General features: G+C 32.7%; 1 protein-coding gene and 2 non-coding genes across 4 annotated transcripts in view; all 3 read left to right on the top strand.

Annotated features, from left to right (window-relative positions):
- LOC125072335 (ubiquitin-like protein 3) overlaps positions 1 to 19,077 on the top strand; it is a 145,825-nt gene extending 126,748 nt beyond the window's left edge. Inside the window, exons 2-4 of one of the 2 annotated variants that reach the window (XM_047682939.1) lie at positions 4,056 to 4,164; positions 18,108 to 18,275; positions 18,793 to 19,077. In XM_047682939.1, coding sequence (XP_047538895.1) covers positions 4,056 to 4,164; positions 18,108 to 18,275; positions 18,793 to 18,857 — 342 coding nt within the window. In that variant the 3' untranslated portion in view covers positions 18,858 to 19,077. Of the gene's footprint in view, positions 1 to 4,055; positions 4,165 to 18,107; positions 18,276 to 18,601; positions 18,684 to 18,792 lie in introns of those variants that run through there. The other variant, XM_047682940.1, reaches the window with a different exon arrangement.
- On the top strand, positions 3,025 to 3,097 carry Trnar-acg. The gene has a single exon. It is a non-coding gene; the product is annotated as a tRNA-Arg (tRNA).
- Trnat-ugu lies at positions 17,699 to 17,771 on the top strand. The gene has a single exon. It is a non-coding gene; the product is annotated as a tRNA-Thr (tRNA).
- Positions 19,078 to 20,251: the final 1,174 nt, after the last annotated feature.

Below are 20,251 nucleotides of genomic sequence, written 5' to 3'. Positions count from 1 at the left end.
GTAAAATAGCATTCCAGAATCCATATTTAACTTAACAAATATTATGGTTAGGTTAGGTTAGCAAATCGCAAATAATATGCTATTTTTAATTAGATTCCTCTTTACCTACATTCCACATACCAGATTAGCTCTATTCAGAAGTTCGACTCAAAACACGAGGGAGTTATTCAGATGTTTCTTGATTTTCTGTTTGGAGACTCGACCGCTGGCTCTCTGCCAGCGAGGTGCAATGCCGAACTTTGTACGCTTTAGATAATTCAGCGGACCCAGACTTAGTTAGCACATCTGTTGTAGTCACGCTGACAACAGCTGTATTCATTTGAAAACCTCTAACTAATACGCCTAATGTTCATGTACATGTATTGTAACCTGTGGTTTCGGTAGAGTAGATTAAATTAATAAAAAAAAATTACAATGGATTTTGTTAGTGGCAAAGCTGACTGAGGGAGTTTTTGATAAGTGCAATCGAGCAGGTCCATGCCAGGGCCATTTGCATGGTGGTAGGAAATGATTTGGTATTCGGCCGTAAAAATTTGCCAAATCTATATCGCTTTTCCACATTGGGTCGACACTAGAACGCACAATGATGATGATGATGACGATTAATTAATTAGTATCTTGTAGATTGTTGTCTCTTTTTATGATTTAAATAAATAATTATAGTCTGTAATTCTTTTTGTAACGTACATGTTTTTCTTCAAAAAGTAGTGGAATATGCTAGCTAATGTATAAAAATTTTCACATAACATACAAGGACGATTTATAATAATTTACAAGAAACCCTACATTTTCAAATATATTTTGTAATATGGCAACAAAAGAATGGAATTTATCCCTATACACCGTCAATATTTTTTACCTCTGTTATCACCGTCACTGCCGATAGTTACGTGGTTGTTTATCGGAAGTGACGCGTTTTCCTCTTCCTCAAACTATTTATCTCAAGGTGTTTCACTAAATTTTTTAAAATATGCAAATTCAAATACGTTGACATTGCGATAAATTTTTATCGTGTTTGTGTTGTAAGTAATTATAAAACAGAGGTCGCGATAGCTGTGTTTTTGTTTTTTTTTTTTTGTGTTTATTTTAACTGCGATTGTATATTAATTACAGTTTCAAATATTATCAAAACATACAAGAAAATTAATTAAAATTATATACTCTTTCATATTTTTAAGAGATATTTAATAAAATATATTAAAATCGCGTATGTATTTTTGATTCCTGACTAACGTATATTTATACTGAGTTAGTGTGTTTTGTACATATACCAAAAAGTAAAGAATCTTCTATATTTGTAGCGTTTCAATATTCTGCTATTAGTATCAGATTTAGCATGTTAGGTATATTTTTACGCGGAACTGACTGGTTCGTCTGGCCTCCACATCCCTTTATGGAAACCCGTATCGAATTGTATTAGAATAATTTTCCTATTTAGCTTTAATGATTATTATAAGATGTTGGTGATAACAGCCGCGATTGAAGTGCTCTTGAGGCGGTTAGGTAATTGAGATATTTATATTCATACCAAATATACTTATTAAATGATGAGATTTGTTGTAAATGTTTTCTGATTTTATAATTAACTTCTTGTTCCGTTTAATAATAGTCGTCAGGTGTTAGGTATAAAGAGTAACCTTCCTATATATAGTAAATATATCCTTCCTTGGTGTTCTGCTTGCTGCATAACAAACTTCATCAAATTCGGTCCAATGGTTTAGCCGTAAAAGCGTTACAGACAGACTTTTGCATTTATACTATTAGTAAAGAATTATATGTATACGTAGGTTTTACGTTTTTAGTGTTTTAAATTGACTTTTATTTTAATACTAGCGAAGCGACCCGGCTTCGCACGGCTTAAATACTTATACTAAATGGATGTTATATACATGTAATTTTAAAGATCTAAGCATAGACAGGGACAGACAGACAGCGGTAAGCGACTTTGTTTTATAAAATGTAATAATTATAATGATTACCTTCTTCGTAAATTTATGATTGTTCAAACGGTTTCATTTTATTACAACAATGTATCAAATTAATAGTAATAATCTTATTATAATTTCAACGGCGCCAGAGTTCCTAATTAATTTATCACTAGTGATTTATATAGAAAGTGATTGAAGGCAGGAAATGCAAAGTGCTCTAAATAGATTTTGTTATCGCTTCGACGTGGGCGCGATGTTTAGTGACCGGCTCTGACTAACCCCTTATTGTTGTTTCTGTTGTGCTTGTGATAAAATATTTATATGAAAGTTATATAGATACACAGTACAGTGTTAGTATCGTATCGTCTTCAAATATGTTTTTACGACGTTTTTAATTATATCATTTTTAAACATAAATGTGTTAGAAAAGATTAGAATGATAAGTTATTGTGTGTGTGTGTGTGTGTTTTTATTTTGTTTAGTATGTCCAAGTGTAGTTTAATTTTAGTCGCTTCGGTGAGATGCACTTAAATATATTTTTTTATTAGAAATTTATCCAATTCACGGTATACGATTTCTAAGCGATGAATGACAGCAATAACACAAAGGAAAATATGATTCTTTTTTTCACCGAGCGCCGTGATGCAAGAATAACAATGGTGGATGTCCCCGGACGGCGGGAAAAATGAAATATGGCCGCCGCAATACCGGGTCCCTTAGCGCCGGTAACGCAGACAACAAAGCTATTTTTAGTCGTTAAAATAACTACACGCAAGTACGAATTTTTCACCGAGCAACGAGAAAACTGCGGAATAAGCTATGGAAATATTACTTTATATTATTGCTATGGCGTCTTTTATACACTTAATTTTTTTTATTTTTTTATTACTATCTATCCCTCCAACGTTTTTGTCATTCCATATTTTGTCATACTTATATAAATATGATATAAGTATAAAGAGATAAGGGAAAATATCCGGGGTTTTTATTGAATAGTTTAAAAAAAATCATGCGCATAATTTTAATGTTGTAAATGTTATTTTTAAAGTAATATTGTTTTTGGAAATAAGTAAAGTATTTGGACATATTGCTACATGGCCCTGTGGCGCAACGGATAACGCGTCTGACTACGGATCAGAAGATTCCAGGTTCGAATCCTGGCAGGGTCGCATCATCTCATTTTTATAAAAATATTTTTTAGTAACTACATTTTTTTTAACATATATATATATATATTTCTTCTTAAAGTTGAATAGTATTATTAACAGCAAAAAAAAATTTGGTCGCCTACTATAGGTAATTGAATAATTATCTTACTATTACTTATACACATTTTTTATTACTAGAAATAAATTTATAAATAGTGAAATTATATTTTTAATATTATTATATCTATCAAGATACGTAGCGAGAGGTTCAGCAAACAGGCTTACAGCGATCGAAGCGAAGCTTTCAACAGACTCGATCCTGTAAAATCTCTAGGAATAGTAAATATCTTCAGTATATTCTGGTGCGCTTACTAGGATGTAAGGAGTGTTGGAATATATTATATATGTAGATTTCTCAAGTCTGATATGGCACAGTGGATAGAAGATTGCGTGGATCTTAAGTAGGTCGCCATTTCAAATTCATACGGACTTTTTTACTACCATCCTTGAGAACTAAGATGTCGTGACTCTTGGGTCTGTAGTTAGTTAACACTGGCTCACTCATCTTTCAAAACGGAACACAATGATACTAAATATTGCTGTTTGGCGGTAGACTGATGAGTGGGTGGTACCTACCTAGACGGGGTTACACAAAACCCTGCCACCAAGTTAATTAGAAAGTAAATATTATTTTAATGTTTAAACTAAACACACACACATGTAAAAAATATATATATTTTGAAAATGATTTGTTTTTCAGTATAAATGGTTATTGTTAAATAATTCCTATCTGGCTTCTTTCTTTATGAATTTCTTTAAAGCCTTACAAATAAATATAAATGCACTTAGATAGGAATATACATTACTTCCTTTACTAAAAGTTTTGACTTTATCTCATAATATATCAAGAAAATTTAATAATTTTATATTGAATATCATGGTGCTTCTAGTATTTCAAAAATATATTTCTTTGTTTCAGATCAACCTGCGATTAATCCTCGTGTCTGGCAAAACAAAGGAGTTCGTGTTTAGCCCGGTGGACTCAGCCGGCGACATAGCAGTTCACGTTTACGACAACTGGCCCGAAGGTAGATTTATTACATTAAATCCCCCGTACTATAGGTACGGGCGTTATTACATCTCTCATGCTAAATAATTATAAACGTATAAAAGAAAAAAATAGTGCAAATTGCCAACTGATGGGCTAAAGCATTTAGGCTGGGCTTAGAAGCTTGAGCCAGCGCGTTTTTACATAAATATGTGACAGATTTCAGTGAATCAAGACACATGCACATGAAAATTTGCAGTTCTTGTCTGGGGTTGACCTCCAATCATCAGTTCAAATTAGTAGATAACGTGCTTAGAACTGGACCATTTCGGCTTGAAATACATATAAAAATACATTAAATTATGTGCCCTGGGATGGGTTACGCGAGGTCATAAGCTAGCTACTAGATAAACAATATAGTTTTTATTTTAGATATGACCTTTATAGCTACCAAAATTGTTCTGTAATTTTCGTTCAAACATTACGTTCGTAAGATATCAATGTAATCAAAAATCTTTAAACTGCATTACTAAAGGCTATGTTTTGTGATAAAAACAGAGTCAAACGAATTAAAAAACTAATTTGATTTAACATTATCTCCGGCTATAGAGTAAGTAATTAAAATTGTTGTTTTTTTTTTTCGCGCAAAAACAATAACAAATTAGTCGAACAATTGAAGGCTATACAGTCATGGCCCATGGTCTTCTAAGCTCGTTTTAAAAATGCAAGTATTGCCACAAGGATACTCATAAGCTATTATCGGAATGGCATGGAATATAAACAACGTGCTCAATCGAGCATGACCGCCATGACACAGTCATTGAAATGGCGCCCTTAGGTGACGTCGCACAATGGAGTTTTTGCCGCGAAACGGTAATAGGGTGTCCAATGGTGCGTTTTAATATTCCGTTTAAAAGAATGAATCTCAGCGCGCTAATGGCCCACAAAATAATTTATATCCTCGTCCATTATTAAAGGAGGCTATAAATTCTTTTTTGAAAAATGTATATGGGAAACCTTTAAATCTACAAGGAAATGAGCGAAATTAAAAACAAAATGGATTGCGATGAAAATTAACGATTAACGGATATCGAAATGCGCTGTGAATTAACATTAAGGTATTCCAAATTGTTTAACTTTTTTTTTTAAGAAAAGTGGCAATGCCCCTAATTAATTAAGGAGTTACTAATATTCGTATTTTCCACTTATTTTAAGCTTATCACTTGTGTTAGGATTGGGTACGACAATAGCCCAAGGAGTGAGAATTGATCCTGAGACTTTTTTACATTGCTAATGCCCGTAAACCATTGGGCTATTGACGCTTTGATCACAGATTTTTTTTAAAACGATGATGCAATAACTGCGTCTAAATTTCTCATTTTTCATCCACGTTTGTTTGTTGAAGCTGCATATGTACGTCTTGTTTATACATCATCGTGCGCAAGGTGCATAAACACTTGACTTTCAGAAAACAAGGGACAATAGACGGCTCCTTGGAACGCCTGGAGCTGTAGGTCGCTGGGAACTGGTGACACAGTTTTTCATGTCGCTTTTGTAATGAAAGTGTAGGTTATGAAAGCGACTCTGTTGCGCTAATTAACCCTTTTAACATAAATTGTCTTTTGTTTGTTTGTAACTTGCAAATAGACCTGTAACTGGTGAATTCGAACTTTTGATTATCTTAAGAAAGTAATTATACACGAATTGAATATTGAAGACGAAATTAATAACGATAATTTTTTTTTTATAAAAGATTACGAATATATTTTAATTTTTTACTTTTTAATTCCATTACAAAAAACAAGTGAACGGAACAAGTGAAGTAAAGCCAAACAATGATATCAATATTTCTCATCGATGAATATTAAAAAATTAATTACAACATAATGATCAGATAAACTGAATATACCGGTATTCCGATTGATTTAACTTGTTTCTGTTCCATGACATTATTTTTAAATTTTATTAAATTAATTTTACTTCTTAATTAATTTCGTATGAAACTTTACCCGTGTTTATGCATTAAATGGAAGACGAAGAAAAATCATGACTTAATAGGCTACAAAAACTTAAATGAAATGTAGAGGAGACGTTCGCCCAGCAGTGGGATATTATTGACAAGCAAATTAACTCTAATATCTCTTCGTATTGTTTTAAACACTGTATCACATAATAAAGTTTCGATACAATACATGACATCGAATGTCTTATTACCTTATAGAACACTAGAATATTTTTTATCAAAAGACATTATGAGTCTTAATCTTTATAAAACCCTTATCATACAAGGTAAATTGTATTAGCATTCGACCCACTTATAGCATGAAATGTAGGCAAAGATAAATTAAAAAGGCCAGTGGGACGGATGCGAGGGACGGAATCTACGAGATCCTTTTAACATTTGAATAGTTCAATGAAATCGATGTTTCTTAGTATTCGATACTTTAAGTCTCGAAGACCTTTTAAAGGTATTGGATTGGTTTAACAATAGGACAAAACTTTCTTTAGCGTTTACGTCTCGGATATTTTATTCCGTAGTTATTTATGTTATTAGTGCTTTTGTTGTTACTTTATAGCGTTGATGGGAAAAGGTATATTCGACAGATATACATTTGTTACGACTTGTTTTTTATAAATCAAAATATAGATTTTCCTTTTTTAAAGATCAGCTATGAGGCTCTTTTTAAATTTGACCAATATGACTCTTTTAGTATAAGTACAGTCTCTTAGCCTCTAAAGGGGCAATATTAGTTGGCAAGAGTTTCTAAGATGTCATTACGATTTCTCCGGAACGATTGCATCGTCAGCACTATTTCCCAATTGAGCCATAAAAGTAATCAATCGTCTTCAGCGATTATAAATTGCGAGTATTCCTTACGTTTTTTATAGCCTAAAGTATATTCCAATGGCAAGAAGACCGAAGATAAACAAATTTTATATTATAAAGTTCCATCCGATTTACTAATAGCCGTGCTATGTTATTAACTATGAAATTAGTTTTTGACTCAGCTTAACTATTTATATCCACTTTAATTTCACCTTCAAAGTTCCAAAATAACCTTATTCTATTATGTCAATCAAATAGCCATTTTTTCATGATGCTGTAAGAAATACCGAATACACCTTACTTAGATCTAAACAACTGAAACCGTGTCACTCCTCCTGCTATTGAAATTGACTATATAATACGCGTCTTCGCGCCCCTTCAACGTATAAGTTTGTCATTTTTTTAACCTAAAAGTTACTTTGCTAGTGTATAGGTATATCTGTTCTCTAAAAACTCATTGCTTATCAGGAATTATACTTTTTCTTAAGTTTATTAAAACAGTATCTCTATATTGCTTTATACAGAGAATTGGAAAATCATTTTAAAATATCTACGAAAATTTTATTGGATAGGTAATATAATATGTTTTGATTTATTATTTTTAATAATATACAGTCGTTTATTTGTCTATAGATTTTACGTTTTTCACAATATGAATTAATGTACATAATGTAATGTACAAAAGACTAACACAGACGAAAGACAAGCATCGTAACATTGTTAATCGTTAATGTATTAACAACTAAACCTTTTCCAAAGCATTAAGGAACGTCTTGATACAAAAGTCCTAGTAGAGTGTTTGCATTAGCCAATCCTAACAATACTCTTAAAGTGGTACTCGATTGCATCCTGCCTCCTAATGAGAGCACTGCGACCCTTCAAGATACTTACAGTATCCCTTGACTCTAATGCGGGCGGATACGTGTCTCCCTGTATCCCATTGTCGGGTTATTCTCTTATCCGCTAAAATAGTGTTATAGTTTTGGTTTGGAAAAACTGGTCCCGTCAAACCGTCAAGGCGTCCTTTATAATATGTACAAACAGACCTGTGAAAATTTGTTCGTTTCTTATTTTTCACTGTAAATATATAAAACGATATAGTTGTTCGACTATAAGTTAAGTTTACTTTGAAAATAAATGTATTAACTGTAATTTATTCAGAGCATTGTTAATTTGTTCACGTGTAGTCGTTACTATTATTATATTATGACATACATATGTAAAAAAAAAAAATTATACGAATAAATTATCACTAGTGGGTCGCCAGCGAAACTTCGCGTCTATTCAATAGATTTGTTAGAAATTTGGAAACCTATGACAGAATTTATTTTGAATTAATTTTATTGTAAGCTGCAAGTCATTTGGCATATATCGTAGTGGTTCACGCGTTTTTCATTTGTCGTTTTTTATAGTCTAACCGGCCAGTAACTTTTTCCATAACATCATAACAATTTAGTAAATTTCAATCAAGAAACCTCTTTATTATTTACATATATGGCTGAAGCTCTTCAAAATGAGACCATAACTGATTTTTTATGTGTAGCCATCGTCATATAATCGCCTTACGCTATTAGTATATAAGATTTTTAAATGCGTTTGTCCGGAAAAGTGGTCTGGTCCTTTTTTTAACAGCGACGGAATAATAGTTTGGTAAAATGGTAGTTTTTGGTGAAGAAATGGAATACAGGCCGGAGAGTGACAGGGACTATTTTTTATTCGGGAAAAATTTACAGCACGAAACTGCAGCTAAAGTTTATCACTGTAACATGACTTTCCGGAAGTGCTTATGGAGAATCTAGTTGAATTGAAAATATTTTTTATTCAAAATTTATATTTGCGCTTACTTACTACATGCAAAAAAACAGGTGCACTATTTGTTCCCTCAATCTCTCAATCCGATGGAACGGAAATTCCGACACGACCGTAAAGTTCAGGCAAGCAAACTATCGTATTTACGTGTTTTAACAGAAACGGAACTGTACACACATTAATAATAATAACTACAAATCAATAAAAACAAAAGGTCGAATACGCCGAACGTTCTAGCAGCTGAATTTTCATTTCAACTCTACTTAGAATTGAATAGTACAATTGTGACGATCGTGCTATCATTCAATCCGACGTACAGTTCCCTTTATCTCCAACATTCAGTCACTGATTCTCAATATCTCAACGACGCGAAGATCTCAGATTTATATCGTATTTACGTCGATCCCTCGCGACAATGTCTTCGCTTACTATAAAAGTCACATACGATTTATTATATTTTCTTCGACACATTCAAAATGGCTCAGTCAAAGTAGAGTTTCGATCGATGGCTTAGTTTGAATTATGCAAAATTTATTCTTCCATTAATTTGTTTTGGTGAACACTTTTGCATGGCTATATCAAACTCTATCAAATTGTTGTCTTAAATGTTTGATCCATTCAGGATTAAATATACAAAAGAAACGAACATTTAATTTAATATTTAATTAGTATTTAATTACCTTCCTTAAAAATGTTTCATATGTGTTGAAAATTTAATACTTAAAGCGGATTAAAATCTGCTAAGCACAGTTTCTTGTACTTTAAAAGTACATACTGAAACATTCAACGAAACTCTGTATTTTTTGTGTAATTTTCATGTATATTGGTAACACATTAAGCTTAGCTAAATACTCATCAGTTAGTAGTATAAATTTCTAGTGATTTAATTGGACTTGGTATTCTTTAAAGAAATGCTAAGAAGTTGCATATTTAAACGCTAATCAGAGTCGCTTTCTCCGGAACTTCGCAGTCAATTCAATCTCGTTACAAACGTTCGTAAATGCATTCTCAAAGTAATAAAGAACGTCTCGACGAGAATTGAGATACGAAAGGGAATCAATTATAATGACGAGCATAGCAAATAAAAATTTAAAGCTACTATTGAACTTGCTTGACATTTAAAATCTTACTGAAAATTGTATGTGAGTTATAAGAATGTTAAGTATATTAAAACTTTTATAATAATAATAAAATTTATACGCAATCAGCTTGAGGAAATAATGTCTTGTCAGAACTAAAAAATATTCTTATTACCTTAACATAAGATGTAATATACAATGTTACGTTTAGATGTGACAAAAGTAATTTCTCTTTTGTAATTTAAACTAAACATCTTTAAAAAAAGAATATTTTTATAATAACATTTATTATTATTTTATTTTAGTTAATTATTTGCACGCAATTACAAATTATTTCTTATGCCCAAGCAGTAGAACTTCTCAAGCGCGCAATATGTGCACGTACTTTTTTTACAATTATTACACGTCGTTTCGTTATAAAGGGATCTCTAAATCTAATAATTGTTCTTTGTTCTTCGTTTTGTAATTTGGCGTGTAGGTACTTGTCGTCGACCGAACCGCTCTCGTCGTCTATCCCGCTATGCTAATTTTGTCTCGAAGACGAATACGCTTCTCTGAATCAGGAATGCTTTGATTCTAATAAAACGATTATCTTTGACATTTCAAATCTTACATTGTTTAAGGTTGTCTTGTATATTTACAAGTTTAGACTGCCGTTTCTTTCGTGGTTTGTGTTTAGGTACCCCATGTGATTTTCCATATCCCATTTTATGCAAAATAACATAATCAAACTCACTTTCGTGTTGATAATTTGAATTAGGATACTAATAAACAAACGATGTCGGTTAAACTACTATAACACAAATAGTAAGTGTATTTAAAGGTGAAACCTTGACCTTAAAAATATAAACCAAATTAACCTAAATTAATTTCAATAAATATTTATATACTAATAGAAATTAAAATATAAAATAATGAATTAAAAAGCACATTATAAGAATTGTAAAAATCATTAATAATAAACTCGACTTATTTTAGACAAGAACGTGAAATTCACGCTAGTCACGTCAATGGACTAAATTTAAAACGGATGAAACTCTGCATCGTCATGTACGAGTTTTACGTATTTTGCTTCAGTAAATTATTCAGCTAGGCCTTTAAAAAAAACGCGCCCTAATTAATTGGTATACATATATACATTATTTGTTTATGTGTGTGCGTAATTTATTATTGTGTGTCAAATAAAGTGAGGATGATAAAATATTGTAGCATAAAACTTTACAGTAGTACTAATGTACGTGTAATATTTTTCCTGACGCGTTTGTCGTAAATCATTATGATAAACTAGCGGTAGGGCTTCGTACGAGCAGGTCTAGGTAAGTACCGCCCACTCATCAGACGTTCCACCGCTAAGCATCAATACTTTGTATTGCTCTGTGTTCGGTTTGGAGGGTGAGTCGGAGTAATTACAGGCAAATGAAACGTAGTGCTATGCGAACCCTGCAATGCGATCCTGTAAGAAATCACTTCGTGTCTCACTCGTGGAATGTTGACAACAGACTTATGGTGATACGTCATTTTGATCCATGTATCCTACAAATTTTGTAATTATTACACTCAATCTCGTATATCACATTCTGACATTTCACGCTCGTGTTCTGCGGTGAGTTTCGAGTTTCTTGTTAGGGAATAGCCTAACTGAAGTGAGAAGTCTCGGTATAAATATTGTACCTTTAGAATATTTTGAGATAATCCAAAATGTTTGTGTTTTGATAAATTCTTAAAGTGTTTGGTTGTTGGAATGTTTGGTTTTGAAATTAGTTGAATTTTTTTAACAAAAACATTGTATGTAAATGTGTGTCAGAAAAATAACATGTCACTTTTTTAATAAGATATTCTTTTTAGCCGTGCCTGTTTTTAAAGAATCTTAATGAACAGCTCAGTAACTGTTTTAAGTATCCGTAACTAAGAAATTTAAAACGATTTGACGTTATTATTATTTAAATAAATTAACAGTGTCGCTTCGATTCTACTGATGCAACAGTCATATCGACTTTACGTTTAAATTCACTGCCAGCTTTGGTAACGATTAAATTGTTCAGTGGTTATCGTCAAAATTCTCTCATACGGCCCTTTCTTACGAGAAAATGTTTAGTTGTTGATTCTGTTAACTTTTTTAACTTAAGCTGATCGTGGACTCGTTTATTCTAGTCTTGTTAAGCCAGGATGGGCAATTAGTATATTATATATGTACGTAACACTTCGTATACGGGTAGTGAAAGCCGAGGCTCTCACAACGTACAATCGTTTTTTTATTTCAAAAGAGCTTAATTTTTTATATCATCTGTCGATACGTTGATTTCGACCTACTTTTTAATATTTCAACAGATTATTAATTATTTATCAGTTGTTAATTTTTAACTTTCGCATGTGAAATTTATGTTTTAATCGTTAACATTTTAATAAATCTTAAATCTTCAATTTCGGAGTTTCCTGTTTATTCGCTTCGCCTATCTTAATGATATGTACTTGTATAATGAATTCGTTTCATGATATTTTTTTATTTAAATCCAATTTACGAAGTTTTTTCGGACAAAAAATAAAACTACATTTAAATATGATCTGTTTGCTTATATGCATATATATTTTAATGTTGAGTGTATTTATCTTATCTCTTGTATATGTTTGTAATGTATATCTACCAACGTCAATGTTACTACCAAGTCGTACCATTCACACGCTATGGTAGCTTTAACTGATCTCTTGTAGCGATAAGCATTCCCTTGTAAGACCTATTTCTATTTGAGTTACTTGCCCGTTCTTCTCGGTAGATTCTCCACATTCCGAACCGGTGGTAGCGTTTGACGATTCAAAAGCATGTATAAAGTCTATTCGAATAAAATAAGTGAAAAGAAAATGCTTTCTCTATTCAAGTGAGAAGTGAAACGTCTGAGGTTCGTTGTTCTTTTTTTTAATATACGTTTGTAAAAGTTTTTATTTAGTTCTCGTATGACGCTCCGCCCACGTTTGCGAAAAATAGAACAATTAAGTGATCAACTCGGTCGGCCTCGTTGTCTCAGGTCAGTAACCCGCCCTCGGTAGCGCGCAGTGATAACTATGCGAACCCCGGAGTGAGAAGTCAAGGTATACATATGTTAAACTCGCTAGTCGCTAACCGTTAATTGTACTTGAATGTTATACTCTTTTAATAAATTAGCGGTTAAAAAAACAAAAAAAAAAACACACAAGAACTCTAAAGGCGAATTTGAGTGTTTATTTGTATGTTTCGCTTTCACGTCATTGATAATAATTTCACGGATACATAAAAGGACGTAGAGTAGCTAACAGCTATTCCTCCTCCCTTGCCGTCTTACTTAGTGGTAGGGCTTTATACGAGCCCATCTTGTTTAGGTACCACATATCATATGTTCTACTGCCAAACAGCAATACTCAGTACTGTTGTTTTGTTAGCTAGTTTAATGGCTAAATAAAGGCACAAGGGACGTAACATCTTAAGTACCAAGGTTGGTGATGCATCGGTGTGTTAAAGAATAGTTAATAATTCTTATAAGAGCTTATTTGCCCGACGTATTTTAGAAGAAAACTAAATTATTAATATATAGAACAATTTAAGTCAGTATATCTTCTTGAGAATAATGGACTTCGACACCGTTCGACCGATCGCCATGAAATCGGCCCGTATTTTTCACGGAGAAAGTTTTTCTATCTCCATTGTTGTATATCGCCGCTAAATGTCGCTGCCGCACACCAACCCGTGTACCGTTCAACCGATCGCCACGGCAATAGATAAGCATTTGATCGCGGAGAATATTTTCGCACGAGTCGTATCGAATAGTTTACAAACAAATAAAAAAAAACCATTGCCACATTTTAGCTAGCAACTATACTTCTTCACGACGATCTATATAAATGTAATAGTTTTATTAAAATCAGTCGAGTCTTTAACATGTAACATGCATATATGTATATAAATTTTCTTACTGAGATTGATGAATATTTCATTGCTCTTTATGACGTCAGCTAATTGGGGTAATGAGTTGACTTTGTTCGTTTGTTGTGACTGACACCGTCGCATAGCTTCGACGGATTTAAGATAAGGTTTGATTGAGTTCATACGTACTAGTGTCATGTCAGCTCATAAGACGTATATATATATATATTGATTTATATACTTTGACAACGTTCAACCAAAATGTAAATATTTTTTCTGTAGTAAAGAAAATTAAAGTATTTCCGTTTGCTCACGGCGAATTGTCCCGTAACAAAATACTTAGTATTTTTTATTGCATTTATTAAATTCAAAATTGGATTCATTATTGTTTTATATCCCCTTAATGTATTCAATTTTTTTATTTCAGTTTTAAATACAATAAGTCTTAAATGTAAGTTGTATTAAAAAACAACCGAATCGACAGAACCAAATAACTTCCTTCATTTTTGAAGTCGGTGAAAAACAATTGCAAACAGAATAACAATGAAACGAGAAAATCGAATGTATTTGAAAAGTTTATTTTTATGGCTCAATACTGATTTGTGTACATTTTACTTTATAATTTATTTTTATTTCATAAAAAACTAAACTTGTTTTCAATGCTGTACGCTAACATTACATTAAAATAAATTTGAAATACTTTTAAAGATACAACTGGCATTGAACCCGCTACCCTTGGGCATATCGCGTAAAGTGATTTATTAATAATTCATTGGCCCATTACTGACGTATTTATTCTAAAGTTGTAGGAAAAATGTTTACACATTTGTTTTAAAAGTTACAAAAATATTTTTATTTAATATTCAGCGTGCATCGCATCCGGTTAAAACTTCAAGTATATTTGAATGTGTGTGTTTCCTACGTCGTTATTGCTTCGACCTCATCTCCATACGCAGTTTGAAACGTAAATAAACGCCTTTAAAATTATGCTAATTATGTTAAACTTTGCTAATTGTTCCCTTCGAGGTATTGTTAACATAATAATAATTTGTCAGTCTATTAGCGGCCTCCTAGCTAGTTAAGAAGCTTTGGAAGCTTCTACGCCAGGCTCTTCAAATAACTAAAGACTTTTTTTGTAACATCACTTAAACATTAGCTGTAATCAAATTAGTTTCAGAGTTATGATGTGACAGATATCTCATGCTTCACCTACTTGTGTGTAACTTCTATATTTACGAGGCGTGATTTGATATTCCATATCTAAAATGTTGTAGATCTATGAAATATGTCGTAATAAAGGCTGACGTTGATATTGGTACGAGATTATGTGACGATGATCCCAATAGATCATGTCTCAGCATTAGGGTACTTTTATTGCGCGAATGAGATAGATTCGTCATCGTGATCTTTCGGTTCCGATTACCGCACCGCATTTTGTGCCCTGCCCAGTGCCAACCTTTCTCGTGAATGCATTTGCTGTTAAGTTGGTTAACCTGCTTAACAATAATACAGTATTTATATTAAGTGACAATAATTGGTCTCGACATTCATAGTCTCTGCATCCCGCGGTGAAGACGGCCATCGCAGTGGTTTTAGTGGATAGGAATCACACATAACGCCCACTGCGTGAAAAAACTATTACTATTAATATTGTCAAACTTTTTTTTGTTGACTGTACTCAATATTGTGTCGCTAGTTGTTGCCATGGTACGATATGCTGTAAGTACGGTGTGAATTGCAATAATTACATCGTCAGTGTCCTGTAAAGCGTGAATTGGACCCTCTATTATGTCACTTAAGTGTCATTTAAATGCCTCTAAGTATATCATCTCCTCGTGTTGTCTTTGAAATGTTAAAAAATAGTTTCCAAATATAAACACGATGTTTATCATAAAAGGGAAATTATGCTTGACATGCAGTTTAAAACTCGTAGTACTAGTTCTGGATATCACATAGCCATCTGTAAAACTAGAAATGATCCTTGACTTTTACAGAGATTCTTTAAGATAAATTTAAATAGAGTAGGTATGTATGTGTTATGTGTATTTAATATTTTAATATTAGGGTTTCATATAGCCTATCTGGATGAGGCACACACTCATCCGTAGTTATACTTCCACAGCATCAATACGTGGTTTTGTTATTTATAGTTTTGAGGAGTCTAGTTAGGGAGAGTCCAATGTCTGTCAAACGATAACGATATATATCTTAATTTGGTCAAAAAGAAAAAAGGTAGAGATTTCTCATTTGATTTGTACATGAAAACATGAAATTTATACATGTGAAAATGAAATTTAAAATAAAAATTAAAAAAAATTATCCCGCTGAGTTTCATTCGCCGGTTCTTCTCATGTCCGAGGTATTAATTTCCGAACCGTTGGTATATTTTTGACTATCAATAAGCAAGTGTAAACACTTCCATATTGAATAAAGATTTTTTACTTTGACTTTGATTGTATAATGCATTTTCTTAAATTTTAAGAATAAACGTTTCATTTAGTACATTGGTATAGATATGTTACACGGTTAAACGTTAGGAAACGCTCTAAATTGAATTTGAGTTGATGTCAAGTCAGATGTATGGTTTATTCAATGACTTATTATTATTAATAGCGTTATTAGTAAGCTTTTGGTCTGAGGAGTCTGAAGATTCCAAAATTTTTTTTGTCATTGTTAACTTTTAGACTTCTAGTATATATTTTTTTGTTTTATTAACATTTTCTTTTAATACAAAAATATACGCTTCGTGCAAAACGGCAGCGGTAAGCCTTGTTTCACAGCGACAGTAGCGCTCTCTCGTGAGTTATTTACAGCCTGCAGCGGTAACTCGCGACTCGCTTTATTTAGGGTTCACCTAAACTGCAGTTTACACTTTTTACAACATGTAAATTGCTTACATTTTTATTTTTACTCAACTGTTTTATTCAAATGTAGTAATATATATAAATAAAAGGCTTATTATATGGTTTTTATTTTGTATTTTAAGCTTAAGCTTTAGATACAAATATTTATTAAACTAAACAATCATACATACACAAGTATGATTGAATTCGATATAAAAAAAGTAGAAAATATTTTGTTATTTACTAAAGCTAATTTAACTGAATGTATGGTTTGATTTGTAATTTAAAAAAATATTCACGAACGAAAAAAATTGGAGCTACGTAATCGACATTCCAAAAATTTCATATCCTTAAAGTCGGGCAGGCCTCGCCCAAAAGGGAAAGAGTGACTCATAAAAGGGCTAGTACTCTAACTCGGTTTTACAATTATTGACTTCTTAAAAAGGAGTAGGTATAGTTTGAAAATTATAGAATGTTAAAAAAAAAATTATAATTTCCAACCACAATAGTCGCTGGCTTAACATTAAGATAAAACCTCAAAGATATGCGAATATAATAAAACTTAAGCTTTTTCTGAAAACATTTTCACAAATGTGAATCGCCCCTAGCTAGATGGGCTCACGCGATTAGCCCGGCCGCCACAAATCTACTGATACTAGCCGATAGTCCGCCGGCTAAATTACACCCAAGCTGAAGTCCAAATCTTTGCTCATTGTGAATGTTGCCTAATAAAATTGAAAATAAATTATTATTTTGCTAAATATAATTCTTGTTGGATCTTATATTTAGAAAACGGTCTAAGAATATTTTGTAATATGTACGTAAATATGGACATAAAATTAAATTTTAATAATTTTTTTACCATCAAAAAAGAGTTCCTGGAAAAGTAATGATTCTTTATCAAAGACATTATCAGTCATAATTTTTTGAAAACGAACTTATTTGTGTTGTACATAAAAAAAATCTATATACTTTAATATGTAACTTATGAACATACAACGCCATCTATTTGCAATTTTGTATAAACATTTAGTCGATAACTTGCTTGTGTGAATCATAATGCGATAGTGTGGGTGACTAGCTCGCTCCGGTACGAGTCGATATTTACAACTGTTCACTCGTCAGCCTCCATAGCTCAGGGGTTAGAGCACTGGTCTTGTAAACCAGGGGTCGAGAGTTCAAATCTCTCTGGGGGCAATTTATAGTTAAAATATATCTTTTTTATTTATAAATTAATCAATTATTATTGTTCTTTTCTTGGATATCAACTGATTATGTAGAATTTCGGAAAACTGACCAGTATTTAATTTTTTTTTTCTGCATATTATTTTTTCCCTACATTGAAATTTATGAAATTTTTACTAATAGATATAAATAAATATAGTATTCAAAATAAAATCATTAATTTCTTTTAAACATCAACGTACAATACAAATTTTATGAGCAAATAAATATTCAAATAGGCTTAATATATTATTAAATCTTCCTCTGTTATTAAAATAAAGTACTAATGTGAAAACAATTAAATTCCAGCGGATTGGGCGACGGAGTGCGTCTCCCGTGCTGAGATCCTGCGGCTCATATACCAGGGCCGCTTCCTGCACAGCTCGGTGACCCTCGGCGCGCTCGGCCTGCCGCTCGGACGTACGACCGTCATGCACCTCGTGCCGCGCGAACATCTGCCCGAGCCAAACTCACACGGTATGGACGCAACTTTACATTATTTTACTGAACTGTTATGATAAATTTTAAATTTTCGTTCGACGAACGTTTTCTTTTTTAATTACTTTTAAAATTAAATTACTTTCATTGTGTCCTCTGTTTTATTTTCTAGGTTGAAACAAATTATACTTCAGATTTTATTTTTAATAAACGTATAGCTCCAATTAGCTATGCGTGGTTGTAGGTTCGATCCCCTCGGGATCTTTCATTACAAGTATTAAATCAAAATTAAGTATGGACGTATAACACTTTTATAGCGAACGTAATATGTATGTGACTGTACTATAAATTATAACGTTTTACAGAAGTTCGATGGAGTTAACATTTCCGATACCTGTATTCCCTATACCACTTCCTTCCTCCAATACATATAGTAAGTGATCCGTAGATAGGAACGTTTAATATTCATTATATAATCTGTAGTAAATATATAAGGAACATTCTTTACTTCAATAAATTAAAAAAACATGTTAAATTTTTGAATTTCGAATTTCAGATCAACGACAAAAGAGTAAAGGTGGCTCTAGCAGTTGTTGTTCGGCATCGTGCTGCATATTGTAATGCGTGGTGCGAGCGAGACGGCGGGAGCGCGGGCGGCGGGTGCGAGCGGGACGGGTGTATCGCGGCCGGCCGGACTATGTGTTCACACTCAGTGATGTAGAGTCAGGATTCCATTCGCCCTAATTAATCTAGTGTAACGTAACCTCTATGATGACTTGTGATGTTTTTAAAAGACTCGCTTCTATTCGATAAGATTGTAACACTTAGATCACTATTATCATTTAATTTATTATTTCGTAACGATTTGCGAGCACATCTCGTCCCGTCGTTTGTTCGAGCACATGACGTAAGCTAAAATTTGTACGCACACCGCGGGGCCTCTTAAAAATATCGCAAGCTATACGGTTAGGAATTTTTCGTCGTCACAGTGAAAATTAATTCAGGTATAGCTTTACAAAGCCGATGTATCTCACCGCGTTATTTATAGCTCATTATAGAATTACCGTGCTGCCGAAATATTTTTAAATTTAGTAGTTATACGGGGTAGGATAGAGACCTCGGAAATCGTTGTCCAGCTCGTAGCTGGTCGACGTTCGACAAATCATTAGTATTATAATTTAAGCCATCAACGTGAATTTATATAATGTTACTTCGGAGATATTTAATGAAAAATAAATAAATATGAAACGAAAAATTATCGTAGCGGAACAGTGGAGTATGTAAATTAATCTCGTTTGCAATGTACATAGTATATAATAGCATGACCTGCGGGGAATGTAACGGGCTATATGTTTACTTTGTGATAAGTTCGCAATATTCGGATCGGAATGTTTTATTATTACTATTATTATATATAAAAGGAACGCTATTTACCGCGCTAGATTTAGCCTTTAAATTCGCTGGCTGGCAGCATGTTTAAAAATATACCGTAACGACACGGCGACTGTCTGATGTTAAAATTTTAGTATTAAACAAGTGTTTAGATGTATTCAGTGGCCGCTATCGACTTAATTATTGTGTGTGCTGAATTTAGGAAGCGAACACATCGGCGCGACTGTGCGAGATGTTTTAGAAGCTTCAGTCACACCTGTGCAACGCGGCTGATTCCAAGTTTCTAATGTAGCTATCATGTTTAGGCGTACATGTGTGGCGGTAGCTCTGTTTCAGCTTCGCTCGAGCGCGCAAGTGTGTTCTATCCTTTAAAAATCGTCACTTTTACTGTACATTGCCTCCTAGCGTTACCAGAACCGATGACTATTGTAAATAATATAACATACAGAGCTTCTTATATATATATAATTTCTCATCACAATTTTTTACCCCATTCCATTGAAAAGGCCTTTTTTCAATGATGAAATGATTTATTGTCAATATTGTAAAATATTTATTTAAAACAGCGGTGCTCTATAAACATTGTTAGAGGAAATATTCGTTATTTGTCATTTTCGGACATT

This window comes from Vanessa atalanta, chromosome 21 (genome assembly GCF_905147765.1).
Source record: "Vanessa atalanta chromosome 21, ilVanAtal1.2, whole genome shotgun sequence".
In the NCBI taxonomy this organism is placed as follows: domain Eukaryota; kingdom Metazoa; phylum Arthropoda; class Insecta; order Lepidoptera; family Nymphalidae; genus Vanessa; species Vanessa atalanta.
This window is presented reverse-complemented; position numbering and strand designations above follow the sequence as displayed.